The sequence below is a fragment of the Aulostomus chinensis genome, chromosome 22 (assembly GCF_037954235.1).
Source record: "Aulostomus chinensis isolate RoL2024-O1b breed Wild chromosome 22, RoL_Achi_v1.0, whole genome shotgun sequence".
Classification (NCBI taxonomy): domain Eukaryota; kingdom Metazoa; phylum Chordata; class Actinopteri; order Syngnathiformes; family Aulostomidae; genus Aulostomus; species Aulostomus chinensis.
In genome coordinates, this window is record NC_141341.1 from 22322112 (window position 1) to 22337500 (window position 15389).

Genomic DNA, 15389 nt, shown 5'->3' on the forward strand with positions numbered 1-15389 from the left:
ACTGGTACAGATGCATTCTGCTACATCTAGGTAGGGGGTTGGGGTGTGAATAAGGACCTACGCTGCAACCCTCACGTACATCAGAACTGTGTCGCTGTCAGACCAGATGTTAGGCTCGACCCCTGTGAACGCATTCCTCACATTCCCCAAACATCCAGAAATGAAACAGGCCACACATGTAGCTTTGAAACACATGTATATTTTTGATTTCAGGTCCAACAGAACAAACATGACATCCTCACATGAGGTTTTCATGCAACAGAAAAATAGGAAGGAAGGAAGGGAGGGAGGGTGCAAGGGAGGAAGAAAGGAGGCTTATTTATCCAGCACAAGGTACCAGTTCATTCGAGGCAGTGAGAATAAAGGACTGAAGAGGAGGTCAAGGGGTAGCAACTGTTGTTCCTTATCCTACCAGCAGAAGGCAGTGACACTACAGGGTCCCTGAAGCAGAGGTGGGGCTGGTTCGGAAGCTCCAGTGCAAATGTTTAATCTCCTGATGTCATTGGGCAGCAACTGCACCAGCGCTACTCCCATCAGGCCCTCACCACTGCTTCCCACTAATTCAGTCTGAGGTAGGTAAATGTTGGGCAGAAACATTATCAATGATATCTGGGGCTTGCATGATATTTGTCTGGTTCAGATGTCCTCTCTGACCGGCGGCAGGACTTTTATCTCAAGGGAAATCATCCAAGTGACAGACGTGTGCGAGGGTTTTGTCCTCACCTTCCACAGAGTAAATTGAAGCCTGTCCAAACCTGTTTCATGGTGCAGTGAACCCACCTGAAGTAATGACATTAGTCGGGGTTTCAATGGTCCATTTAATCATTTTTAAACAATGGGAGTATCATAAAAGAAACTGACTTTCCTCTCGGAGGAGGGCTGATGCTTGGTTAATTTAATGATAAATTTAATGATTCTGAATGTCAGCTTTAGGAACAGCAGATTGGTCATCCCATCAAAAATCAATCAGTGCCTCCCACCTGACTCCTGACTTATTTTCTTCTGCAGTAACTTTGGAATATTACATGAAGCCATAAAATATTTGACCTTCATAGTCCATCATAAGAATTTATGTGTCCTCAAAGGACATAAGGGTTAGGGATGCACCGCTGTCTCGGTCCTGCATCGGTGTCAGCTGCCTGACATCAGCCATTCATGAAAGTGTTAGCAGATGCCAGTGGCCAATATTTATCTGTCGATATTAATGTTTCAGAAATGGTTGCCATTGAATTCATCCTCACAGACCATCTGATGACAGTACACTTCAAATTCGAGAATTAAAAGTATTTAATTCTTTTCTTTTTTTTGTTTTGTTTCTTTAACACAAAAGCTTGTCCAGGGATCAACAAAAAGAACATCTGTGAAAACAATGTTGAAAGTATGAATCAGTTATTGACTTGTTATTGATTCTGTATCGATTTTGCCCCAGAACTTCTCAATCGGTGCATCCCTACTGAGGGTGAGTTGAAGTTTCACACTTTTGAACTCATCTTATTTCTTCCAGCATTTTTGATCCCTCATGACTTCCCAAGTACAGAAGACGACATCATGATTTTTTTCAGGGATGAAAAACACATTTGGACTGTTAAGAATTGCACCGAATCAATTTTACTTCCAGTCGAAGCCCAAAAAAAAACTTTGTTCAGCACTATTTTTCCTGCAACCAGCGTTGAGCATCAATATCACAAGATACAATAGTCTCAGTGAAAAATTGCAACAATTTAAACGGCAGTGACAAATGAATGGAAACCAGCACTGGCATCCTGGGTGCGTTCACTGGCGATATGCAGTTTTCTGATATCACTTCTATCAGGGGTGATTTTATGTGGAATAATGCAAGTATATCAAGTATGTACATTAGAAAGCAAAACTGTAGTCGTCTGGTACTTTTTTGTCGTTTATGCAACATGCGTCATATTTTATCAACTCATTTTATGTTCTGAATGCACTTTTTTAAATCTGAAAAGCAACTTACAGATACAGCTGCCAAATAAATACTATAGAGTAAAATATTCTCCCAAAGTAATGCGGTGAAGTAGATGTTGAAAGCAGCTGAACATGACAATAAAGTATAAATCCTTAAAACTGTACAGTAAGCACAGTACTAGAATAAATTGTTACATTCCACCACTAAATCCCCCCCCCCCACCAAAAAAAATACACATACACACAAAAAGAAATTCCAGTAAGACAAGAATGCTATTTGACAATGATGACATATTTGATAAAAGGGAAAACTGGGGCCTTGGAAGATGGTTCTTAAATAGTTCTTAAATATCTGCAATCTGCAAATGTTCATGTTTCCTTGAGATAGCCCAATACTTAACTACCAACCAAACTGAGTTGGCTGTTTCACATGCTATAGGTTCTTTTCACAGCAGGGTGACAGAGATGGAACTGATCAGAGCAATCAGGGTCCAGCTCTGGTGTCACTACCGTCCATTGAGCCAACATAAATGGTTTGGGACCATCAATTATAAGTTGCTGTGAAGAGGACCCATAATGATTTTTGAAACAGGGGCCTAAAATGTGTAAAATGAGAGTGGTGCTGGTCATGCTGCAGCCGTGTTTACATGTACTGTACGCAGTATTTCAGAAGGAGGCTTTTATTTTTGAGACTTAGTGCAATGTTTAAAGTGATACTTCACCCACAAAATGTCTTTTACCATTGATACACTCGCAATTAGGTGACTTGAGGTCAGAAAGATGTTTTTTCCTTGTCTTTGTGAATCCAAAATGCAGAGAGGGAGAGACAGCCCTATGTATTTAGCTGGAAGCTAATTGCAATTTATGGCTAACAAGAGTCAGAGCAAGAAAACAACAGCAAAACTGCCCAAAAATGTCTATCTACAAAGTGTCAAGCGCATCGTCCAGTATAATCCTCTCCTTGATTATCCAGCTGTAGGCTCAGTAAACCACAAACACTTTGATTTGAACTAAAAACAAAGTAAAACCCTTCCACTGCTTCGTTGCTACCACGAACACGTGCAAGCAGGTTGGCTCAAGGGAACGTGTGAGCTGGAGGTGCGTGACACTCCTCCGAATCGTCAAAGTGTTTGTGGATTACTGAGCGTGTAGCTGGACAAAAAGGGCGTGAATTATAACGGACGATGTGCACGAGAGTTTGTCAACCCATACTTTAGTTCGTTCTGTTGTTGTTCACATGCTGTGGTTGTTAGCTGCCATTAGCTTCAAGTTCAATATACATAGCTGTCACTTTCTGCACTGTGGACTCACATAGAAGTGATGCATGATGGGAAAAAGTGTCTCGCAAAACTAGACACCTGTTACTGATTACTTAAAAGGCCAATACACATGATATGTTGAGTGAAGTTTAAGACTAAAGTTGCACATATTAAATGGATAAAAGTCAATATAATTCCAGATCATAATTTGATGTTTTTGTTTCCTTGATGCTCCAAACATGAGAAAAAGCATCTTAAATAATAAAGTAAATGTTCATGTAAACAAATATTTATAAGCCAAATATTTCTGTAAAATGACTACACACTGTGTGTGGGAAACCTTAAAAATCCAAATCAGTGTTTGAAAAAAAATCCAGTGAAACAGATCCCTTCATCTAACTGCTCAGCAAGCAGACTAATCCAGGAGGGTATAAATGCATTCAGCGAGCGAGTGATGAACGAGCCCTTAGTGAGTTCTCTGTCCGTCAGAGGAATAGAGAGTGCAGAAGGTTTCTCCAGAAGCAAGACAACTATTCTCATCGGCGGGTTTCGGCCTAGCGCGGTGCTGAGGAGACAGCATCTACAAACAGACGCCGCTCAGTGTTAGCTGTTCTTGTGAATTTTGTCGGCGTTCAGGGGATCATGCAGTATAGTGACAGGTTACAACTATCTTAAGTTTACTGCTCATTAATAAAGACCTTTAAAATACTTACAAATTAAGAAACAACACAACATGATAATACTGTAAAAGTTTGCTTCTTCGAGCATACCGTGCATATTCACATGCACACAAACACACATTCAGACTGAATGCACTACCATACTTTATAAACACATGGCGCCTCAAACAATATGTGCTACTGGTATCGATCAAATGCATTATGGGATCTCTTGAAACTTAATTCCCTATCAAGAATATTTTGTATTTGGATTAATCAAAGAGCTCAACCTTAACTCACGTTTTATCCCTTTCTGTTGGTGTAAACTGGAATATCATGAATAAATCCAAGTAAAAGCACAATAATGAGATCAAAAATTAATAAATAAAATGAGACAAAGAAGGAGAACTATTATGTACAAAAAATGTAAAAATTGACAAGTAGATAACAATAAAAACATGATGGGGTCTTAGGCCCTCTTTTCTCAGTGAGAGATCATATAGCAGTTAAATCCCAGTCACCCCCCTCCCCCGACCACCTATCAAGATCAGACCAGGAGGCTACGCTACATAATACTGCCTTTCAATGCCAAAGGGTGTGTGCGCACATGTAGACAAATGTACTTCATCCTATGATATACATAGACATACAGTATATACATGATATACATGTGTGTTGGAGGAGAAAAGCAAAATGGGATCATGAACATCCTGCAAAAAACATCAAAAGAAGACAAAAAAAATGCTCACACATCTGCACAATGAAAAAAAAAACTCGAGAAACACTCAAGAGCGTGGACGCCTCTGTTGACGGATCAGCAAACGAATGCATGTCCTTTTAGTTTTCCAAAATATAAAAATGAACATAAAATGAGACTTTTCTCATCCTTCTTCAATCCTTCCTCCATTCTTGTTCTACACACACACACACACGCACGCACGCACGCACACACACACACACACACACGCACATACAAAGGTGATATGAGCAACATCATGCATTACTTTGAATGATCATTTCAATAGTAAACAGACACGGTGGGCTCAGAACTGGGACGCCGAGCTGGGGTCGCACTGGAGTAGCCGAACGATGGAGGGGTCGCTTTTGGCACCTTTGATAAACTCCTCCAGGGACAATTTGCCTGCAGGATAGGAGAGAGAGAGAGAGAGACAGGGAGAGAGGGAGACAGGGAGAGAAGGAGTGAGAACAGTGTTAAATAATGGCATTTATTTTGCAGGAGTATGGAAGTGCTCATCCAGACTATTCAGCACCAGCAGAGACTTTTGAAGCTCCATCATGAACTCCTTTGTGGGGTTTCTGGTCCGATCCCAGCTTCAGAAGTACTACAGTGCAAGTTATGACGTTATGGACATGATCTGGGAGCCATCTCCTGACCCGAGCACCAATCATAACAATCCCTTTTGCCCAGCACGGTGCCATGGAGGACTCGGTCTGGAGGCCAACTCCTGCCCCGAGCACCAATAACGTGAGCCTTGAAAACAATTATTTTGCCAAGCTTTATGGGAACAACAGCGTTGGAGAGGATAAGGTCTGGAGGCCAACCCCTGACGCTGAATTCACCCACTACCGAACAGATTATGGCACCTTTTACAGAAAAAATCCGGATGCTCTGTAGGGAAAACACTGTGCAAACCACTACAGAAAAACTATGCTGTGCGACTATATTTTGAGGAGGTAAAGTATCAAGTTCAGAGAGTGATATTTAACCTAAATGTGTTAGTCCCCCATACTTTAATATCAGCGTCCCAACGTTGAGCTCTGACAACCTCGAGCTTTTTGTTCCTATTTATGCTTCAGTCAACAGGGAACTCAAATCTGCAACAGAATCATCAAAAACAATGTCACAGTTATCATACTTAAAATACATATGAAGAAATTAAAAAAAAAAAAACGTATGAAGCTGAGAAATAATTTTAATGAGAATAAAACACACACATTATGATTGAGGCCAAAAAAAATAAGACTACACACAAAATCAGTTTTGACATGTAGTGATAATGAACTTGAATATGTTGAAATAGCCAGGTAAATTAATCCACTATCACAACAACAAGATAATTACCCATTATTACAAGATAGCGTCATTGAAAAGTTAATTACAAATATGACTTTTCTTGGCCTGTACCATATAAAAATGTGCACATAAAATAGTAATGTTGTAATTCTCAACTCAAGGTCCATCCATCCTTCCATCCATCCCACCATTTTCTACCTCTTATCCTGTTAAGGGTCATTGGGGGTGGGGTGGAGCCTATCCCAGCAGCTTTTGGACGAGAGGTGGGGTTCCCCCTGGACAGATCACCAGTCCACCGCAGGGCCAACACATAGAGACAGACAACCATTGGCTCTCCAAGCCACACCTACGGTCAATTTAGAGTCTGGATTAACCTGGTCCCCTCTTGATGTCTTTGGACTGTGGAGGAAGCTGGAGTACCAGAGAGAACCCAGCAGGAACAGGGAGAACATGGAGACTCACACAAGAAGATCCCATTCGTGAGGCGGGGCTCAAACCTGGAACCTTCTTGCTGTGAGGCCACAGTGCTGACCACTGCGCCACCGTGCCGCCCTCAACTCGAGAAGAAGGTTTCAATTCTGACCCTCATGAGAACACAGCCTGCTAAGTCTAGTACAAGACATCACAGAAAGACGATGTGACTGTGATCCTGACAGGATAGCAGAAGACTTGACTGAATTTAGTCTTTGTGAAAGAATATATAAATAAAGAAAGAGTACATCTAGAAATGTGAGAGCAAGTTCAGACCAGACAGAGCAGAAAGAAACTGAAAGGAACTAAAAGACTATTCAGCACCAGCACAGAAGCTCCATCATGAACTCTTTTGCGGAGTATCTGGTCCGTTCCCAGCTTCAACATTACTACGGTACCAGTGATGACGTGATGGACATGATCTGGGAGCCATCAGCTGCCCCAGGCAACTACGGTGCCGAGGAACATCCATTCTGGAGACTGAACACTGCCCCAAGCGTTACTCTGGAAAACAATTATTTTGCCAAGCGGGGCTTACACTATGATGCCATGGAGGACTCAGTCTGCACACTAAACCCTGCTGCAAGAGTCAAGCTTGAAGACAATTATTTTGCCAAGCGGGGCTTACACTATGATGCCATGGAGGACTCAGTCTGCACACTAAACCCTGCTGCAAGAGTCAAGCTTGAAGACAATTATTTTGCCAAGCGGGGCTTACACTATGATGCCATGGAGGACTCAGTCTGCACACTAAACCCTGCTGCAAGAGTCAGGCTTGAAGACAACTATTTTGCCAAGCGGGGCTTAAACTATGGTGAAGAGGAAGATGAAGTCTGGAAGCCAACCCCTGCCCCAAGTGTGACTCTGGAAAACAATTATTTTTCCAGGCAGAGCTTAAACTACGCTGTTCAGGAAGATCAAGTCTGGAAGCCAACCCCTGCCCCAAGTGTGACTCTGGAAAACAATTATTTTTCCAGGCAGAGCTTAAACTACGCTGTTCAGGAAGATCAAGTCTGGAAGCCAACCCCTGCCCCAAGCGTGACTCTGGAAAACAATAATTTTGCCAGGCGGTGCTTGAACTACAGTGCTCGACACAATCCATACCAGAGACTAAACCCTGCCCCAACAGTCAGGCTTGAAAACAATTATTTTGCCAGGCAGGGCTTAAACTGCAGTGCTGAGGAAAATCAAGTCTGGAAGCCAACCCCTGCCCCAAGCATGACTCTGGAAAACAATAATTTTGCCAGGCGGTGCTTGAACTACAGTGCTCGACACAATCCATACCAGAGACTAAACCCTGCCCCAACAGTCAGTCTTGAAAACAATTATTTTGCCAGGCGGTGTTTGAACTACAGTGCTGGAGAAAATCCATACCGGAGACTAAACCCTGCCCCAACAGTCAGGCTGGAAGATAATTATTTTGCCAGGCGGTTCTAAATCTATGATGCCGAAGAAGATCTAGTCTGAAGACCAACCCCTGCCCCAAGAATCAGGCTTGAAAACAACAATTTTGCCAGGCGGGGCTTAAACCAAGGCGGTGCCGAGGAAGATCAAGTCTGGAAGCCATCCCCTGCCCCAAGCGTTGCTCTGGAAAACAATAATTTTGCCAGGCAGGGCTTAAACCAAGGCGGTGCCGAGGAAGATCAAGTCTGGAAGCCATCCCCTGCCCCAAGCGTTGCTCTGGAAAACAATTATTTTGCCAGGCAGGGCTTAAACTATGGTGCCAGAGAAAATCCATACCGGAGACTAAACCCTGCCCCAACAGTCAGCCTTGAAAGCAATTATTTTGCCAGGCGGTGCTTGAACTACAGTGCTGGAGAAGCTCCAGTCTGGAGACTAAACCCTGTCCCAACAGTCAGGCTGGAAAATAATTATTTTGCCAGGCGTGGCTAAATCTACGATTCCGAAGAAGATCTCATCTGAAGACCAACCCCTGCCCCAACAGTCAGGCTGGAAGACAATTATTTTGCCAGGCGGGGCTTAAACTACGGTGCCATGGAGGACTCAGTCTGGAGCCCAACCCCTGCCCCAATGGTCAAACTTGATGACAATTATTTTGCCCGCCGTGGTGTGAACTGCGGTGCCAGGCCTGGAGTCCTGAAGAGGCAGTATTGTGGCATCCTAAAAACATTGTATATAACATTGTTGAAGCTGTGTTTTTCTGTTGTTGCTTTTAATTAAACACAGTTGGTGCATCTAAACTGATTGTGATTCTCCCTTTTTGCATACAAATGTAAACCTATTAGAACAACAAACACTCGTATCTGTATGTGGCTATGCTAATTGGATGGTGAGGTATTAGAGAGATATTTTCATGCCCCCCAGGAGTTGTTTGAGATTCTGGTAACTTGGGTCATTGGGCTTATTCCTAAGAGATGGAGTCCTAGTTCTGGGCTTCCTGTTGTACACTGAGTTTTTCACCACCAGCGAATATCAGTACTTTGACTTAATGCTTAACATTTCTGCTTTTTTTCATGACATTTCAACTTTTTTTTCTCAAGAGAAAAACATATCTTCTCCATTATGACTTTATTCTCAAGGTTTTTGTCTTTTTTCTTGACATTTTGGCTTTTTTTTCTCGAAGTGAATGATGAAAATAAATCTTCCACGCTACCATACAAACCTTACACATACCTCATTTTAGAATTATTCTCATTCATGAAATTAGTTTTTATACACAGTAGGATTTGTTTGAACCCTTCTTTTTTTTTCTTTCAGGCAGGAAGTAAAGCCTCATGGGAGCTAACTGTGTGTTCCTACAAACAAGTAAAAAGTTGCATGAGAGTAACCTTTAGTCAAAGATTTGTCATTTTGATGACCCACTCCTCCCTCTCTCTCTATTTCATCACACCATTTCGCTGTCCCCCCCCTCACCATCGTTATTGAGGTCCATTTGTCTGAAGATCTTGTCTGTCCTCTTCTCTGGCGTGGATTCATCCTCTGGCATCTTCATCACAGATGACACCATCTTGTAGATAGCCTGAGGGACAGAGTGAGGGAGGGTGATGGGGTGAGGGTGGGGGAAGGAGGAGAGAGAGAGAAAGAGAAGTGAATTCAAGTCAGCAGGGACTTATTATGAAGAGTCAGCAGGAGAGAAAAACAACACGACACAAGTGCTACAAGATGCTGATAAACACAGTCGGCATGATTCATTGACATTTGTTTCTCCAGATGCCATGAGCTGCTCTCTGGGCAGCCCTCCACAAATACCCACGCACGGTCCATACTGCTGCAGTCGGAGACAGAGGTCGCCAGCAGGGCGGCGTGTGTGTGTGTGTGTGTTAAAGGCAAGCTGACTGTATTGATCTGATAAATCTTTCCGCGTTGACTGCTATGACCACTCTAATCCCATGATAGCATTAAATTAACCTCTAGCTAGTAGTAAGTAAGCACAGAGGAGCTCGGAGTATCACTTGGGCCCCAGGCAGGGCTCTACAATTAGCTTACATGCCCATTAAAGCTCCTCCTTCGGGAGGTAAGAGTGTAAAAGAGACTGCAGATCAGTGTCACAGCCGTACCCTCAGAGGGGAGGGTCATTTGCACGAAATGAACCTCTTCGCTATTTGCTAGGACACAACAGCTTTACGATTTTATAACTTACACCATCAAGGCAAGAGATTATATCTCGGTCCAAAAATGTGTGAATAGCTGGTTGTGCAGCGAGGGTAGATATTTGAAGTCATAAATGCAGCCTTTTACATTTCTGGACTCATTTGTCATTTGCTTTTTAACAAACAGCCCTCAGTTATTGGATGGGAAGGGGCTGACTTGACACATTTATTGAATATAATAGAACATTCATTATTTGATATTTTGGAGCTTGTAATGTTAAAACAGTTAACATTTCAATGCCTGTCATAAGTGCCCCACCATATAAAATATCCCACCCATGTACATTTTTGCACTACTGCTTCATTTGCACTGTTCATTACGTCTATTTTAACATTGCAGGACTGCCGTATTATACTCTTCTTTACAGATGTATTTAGTTATCATTTAGTTCAAGTATTGCCACATTTATGTTGAATTCTCCTTGTTCTTGCTGCTGTAACAACGTAAATTTCCCCACTGTGGGATGATTTAAGGTTTATTTGATCTTATCTTATCTTAGTCTATCTTTGTTGGTGCTGCCTCTGGTACTGAACTTCCCTCTGGCATCAATAAAGTATCTATCTATCTATCTACTATCTATCTATCTATCTACTATCTATCTATCTAAATATTCAGAGACTAATACTTGTGTTTACCATCAAATACAGCCAGTGTATGCTGCATTATAGTATTGTTGTAAAAAGACCTACAGATTCCGACTAGCTAACTCCACTCTCACAATTTATGTTATGCGCCGTTCCTGACATATAGAAAACAAACAAATGATAAAATTTACATTGAGGAACAATCTATTAGATTTGTGGATGAATCCAGATCTGGATCTGATGACGACTCACCCCGATGCGATTCTCCAAGTCCACTTGAATATCTACAAGCTTTAATTTCTGTATCATAACTACATTTTCAAGGATTGTTTTGTCACGTAAAACTAAGAATAGTTGTGTTCTAGTGAATGTGGGGCCTGTAGCTCAGGATGGACAAAATTGTCTTTGGTGTTTGGGAATGGGGCAGCTCGGTGGTGGAGTGGTTAGCACTGCCACCTCACAGCAAGAAGGTTCCGGGTTCGAGTCCTGGCTCTGGCTCTTTCTGTGTGTAGTGTAGTTTGCATGTTCTTCCTGCGCAAGTGAGGGTTCTCCCCAGGTACTCCGGTTTCCTCCCACAGTCCCATCCCATAGATGGATGGATGTATGTTCAGGGATGATTCAATGGAGGAAAGGAATTTTCTGTTATGGGCCACGTGACACAAGCGAGGAGGAACCAGGGGGACCTCTGGGAGTGTAATGTTGTGTTTCTTGGATACATAACGACAGAAGGACACTCCAGAACTTCGTTGTTGTCGTCAACAGACTCAGATGGTTCAATTGAACAGAAATAAATGCGAGATCTGAGAGAAAAAAATGTGGCAGACTTGCTGCTTTTATCAATAACAGATGGCACCATTCTGGTCACATTAGCATGAAGGAATGCCTTTGCAGCTTAAACACTGAATGATTAACTGAGGGACAGTGTTCCATACCCACAGGGATGTTGTTGTTTACATCAAACCAGTAGTCCTTTCACTTTAGTACTCTGTTACTCTGCACATCAAAACTTTATTTACAATCGCCAGCGTCTACAATACAACTGGACAGTTATTTCCTTTTTCAAAACTGACCAAATTTAAGCTAAGAAAGTAATTTTTGTCAACATTTTCTATCACAGACCAAAGCCATGGTCACACATAGATTCATGCAATGTTGGCAGAGGGAACGATACAAGGTGGCGACACATCATGACCTGTCAGCAGGCTTTGATGTGTAAAACTGGGAGTCCCCTTCAAAATATTTGAATATAACATGTAATTGTAGTACATGTGACAGCAATTAACGATAATTAGAGTAATGTTTTATACTTCCACTGTTGGTCAAGTACTTTCAGTTTCATCAAATCCATTTGTTTACACATTATGAATCCTGAAACCATCATCTAACAAAGTCGAAGAACGAACATGAATGTTCATTAAAACCATCAAAAATCTACAAAATAGGTTTTGCACTTTCGATGGAAGATGGATGCATTTTTATTGTCACATTCTCATTCGAACTCACAGTGTAACCCTTACTGATGGTAGAATGTCTATGTATCTGATCCCAACAGATTCTTATATTGAAGGACTAATATCTATAGAAGTCAAGTCAATTTTATTTCTATGGTGCCAATTCACAACAAAAGTTCTCTCATGACTCTTTACAGGTAGAGCAGGTCCAGCACCTCCCTCCTTCAATGAATCTACACCCAACAATTCTCCATCAGCAGCACATCCTGCAACAAAGGCAACGAAAACCTTCCTTTTAACAGGCAGGAACGTCGAGCAGATCCAGGATCAGTGGGGACGGCCTTCTGCTTTGACTGGTTGGGGGGAAAGAGAGCAGGAGAGCGGGGCAGAGACAAAGACAGATAATGGAGGAAGACAGATATACAGAAGGAAAGTTTGGGACAGAGATAAAGAGGGAGAGAAAGGGAAGAGACTGATGGACAGACGGGGACGTGAGCAGGTGGAGCTACAGGTGGCAGCTTGAGCCTCTTCAGGTCTTTAGCCTCCTCCAGCAGATGCATCAATCAGGGATCTGGGAAGTGGGGAAGCACAAAGGCTCCAGAGAAGAAGACGAGTTAGTAACACATACAGTATGAGTAGGATTTATGTACAACACGTACAGGGGGACAGAGAAGACAGAGAGGAGGAGGGAGAAGCCCAGTGCATCATGGGAGATCCCCAGCAGTCTCAGCCTATAGCAGCAGATCTAAGGGCCAGCCTAAGCACTCCTGACTATAAGCCTGATCAAGAAGGAAGGTCTTAAGTCTGCTCTTAAACATAGAGAGGGTGTCTGCATCAGGAAAAAGCTGTTTTGGTTGGACATGACAGAAAAGTACTGATGGATCATGATCCATTTAGAGGACAGACTCAAACACAACATCGGTTTCTGTTAATGTTCTGTTGGAACACATTCAATATTCATGCAGTAATCTAACTCAATCGTTGTAAAATTTTCATGAACAACTGTAATAGATGTCTGGAGGCTGCAGGTTTGTGACTTCTTTTTTACTCAAACTACCATTTGAACTTTGGGAGAACAAAAAATTGCATAAATATGTATTTTTGACCGTTTCCAGGGACTGTATCATCACATACTCAATCTGAATGCCAAAATTCAAAATTAATCACATTCACAGTTCGGTGCAGATCTTTTTTTCAGCTCTGGGTCTGTTACTGTCAATCTGTTGCTGATTTATAGATAATAATGAGGTTGAATGTTTATTTATAACATGCAAAGATGGTTTCAAATGGTTTTACATGTTTTGTGAGGGCCGGGGAAAAGACTAAATGAGCTACCAAAACCACCTCATCTAGCTTGCTGGCAATTTCATGAGACTGGCAATTGAGTGTTGACCTTGTAGAGCAACTGAAGATTTCAGAAACTGTTCAGAGAACCACATCAAAACTGTCCACCTACGGATTCTGACTCTGGGGAAGACAGCAAAGAATGGCATGTCCCAAAAAGTTGCACTTTTTCTTTAAGTCAGGTCTAATCAAATGGTGGCCGGCGGTCCGCATGAAGCCTAGACACAACCTCCAAGTGGCCCAGCCCACGGTCCCATAAGGAACAGACAAAACCTGAGTAAAACTCATTCCTTCAGAAATTCTTACAGAGGTTCAGACCATGAATGCAACAGTCAACCAACAGCGCATTGTTGCATCTGTCTATAAGTGGTGGCCATCGATGAAATACTGGTATAATCACTCTCTCAACCCAGAAAGATAGGAAAATTGACAATGAAAACCGTCAGTCTAACCCCACCCTCATGAAAAATACGTGTGCTTTGTGGTATTCAAAGATGATAATGCGCAGAGACACCACACTGAGAAACACCAGACTTTCTGCACAAACTTTCCAAAGGGACCTCAGGAGAAGGTTGCAAAAACAAAGTGTTCGATTGCACCTTCCAACAGGAGCTGCAGTACTATGGTGCGTTCAAGCACAGCCCAGGGGGCTGGCAATTTAAAGACCCTGAAACTGTGAGGGACTGCTTGTTGGCTGTCATGAATGAGGTTATCTGATGACAAAATAAAAATGAGTGGAACCTTTGCCATTAAAACAGACACTTCAATCACACGTGGGGTTGAACTTCTCACTCTACATGTGTTTGAAACACTGTAAGAATACCCGAGGAAAGCTGATGGCATGTCTATAGCAGTTGGTAAATCTACAGACAGAGCTGATACTGCACAACTGTCCTTATATGTCCGTTTTTTTGGCAGGAAATACGTCCAAGGTGAACTGCTCAGTTTACTGCTGTTAAGACAAACACACTGATTTTTGTTGGTTTAAAATTTGTTCTGGCCTGCTGCTTGCTGGCTGCTCAAATGTCTGGTCGAGATAGATTTCTTAGTTTTGGATTCTATTCCATGAGGCATCTACTTTATTTAGAGGGGTAGGTCCTGATCACTGCTCCCTCTAAGGTGTTTTACTGCACACTGCTCCCCACTTCTTTGCGCAAGTTCGCACTCACATATCCCAACCAGTTTTTGCTGTGCTTCTTCTATGAATACGCACTATGAATGGTGAAATTCACGTCCTAAAACAGAACGTGCCCCTCTGCGGGCGTTTGTCTGTGCAATGAGTGACAGGTGACAAGGTGACTGTCAGTCAGTGATGAACGTGCCTACCAGGCGCCGCCAGCCAATGCCTGCAATGGTTGTTTACCTAGACAGCCAATCAACGTCAAGTAGCTGCTGCTGTCACATTTTTTGTTACCCGTAGCAACGTAGCTATGGCGAAATCAGCGGGCCTTAGGGAGGTCACGAATGCAATTTGGAGAGACTATTTTCTGATTTTGCGTTCATGTTCAAAAAGCCTCCTCGGCGGAGGTTTGTGCCCTCTGAACGCTCTAGTTTTGTGTGAGATTTGTTAGTCAATGGGCAGCGTGAGAGTGATCATTGGAAATGGGTCTTGCCAGTCTACTTAAGAATTCCCATCTCTGAAACATTCAGATTCTGTACAAAGTCCCTCTATGATATCTGCCACACCAGCTGGGTTTCACTTGGTATCAGATCAGAGGGGAAATCAGTGGTGTGGCCCATCACAATGACGCCACGGGCACCTCCTCTCTCATCCAACGGTGTGCAACCTCAATGAGCTGAAGGATAATCCCGGTATTCTGCACACTCAGGGATAAAGTCTGGTTAAATTTAACTGTCTAATCCATGAGAACCAAAAGGGGCACGCGAACACACACACACACACACACACACACACACACACACACACACACACACACACACACACACACACACACAGTTCTCTGTCCAATATTTCAACAGATCTCTGAAGTCTATTTATTCTCTTCAACAGCGAAAGGATTACAAGCAGCACTAATGTAGTGTTGTAC

General features: G+C 42.6%; 1 protein-coding gene across 1 annotated transcript in view; it reads right to left on the bottom strand.

The window, feature by feature from the left end:
• Positions 1–179: 179 nt before the first annotated feature.
• LOC147241166 (hippocalcin-like protein 1) overlaps positions 180–15389 on the bottom strand; it is a 58014-nt gene continuing 42804 nt past the window's right edge. Inside the window, exons 4-5 of the mRNA XM_086193118.1 lie at positions 9225–9330; positions 180–4985 (exon numbers count right to left, since the gene is read on the bottom strand). Coding sequence (XP_086049244.1) covers positions 4888–4985; positions 9225–9330 — 204 coding nt within the window. The 3' untranslated portion in view covers positions 180–4887. The remainder of the gene's footprint in view (positions 4986–9224; positions 9331–15389) is intronic.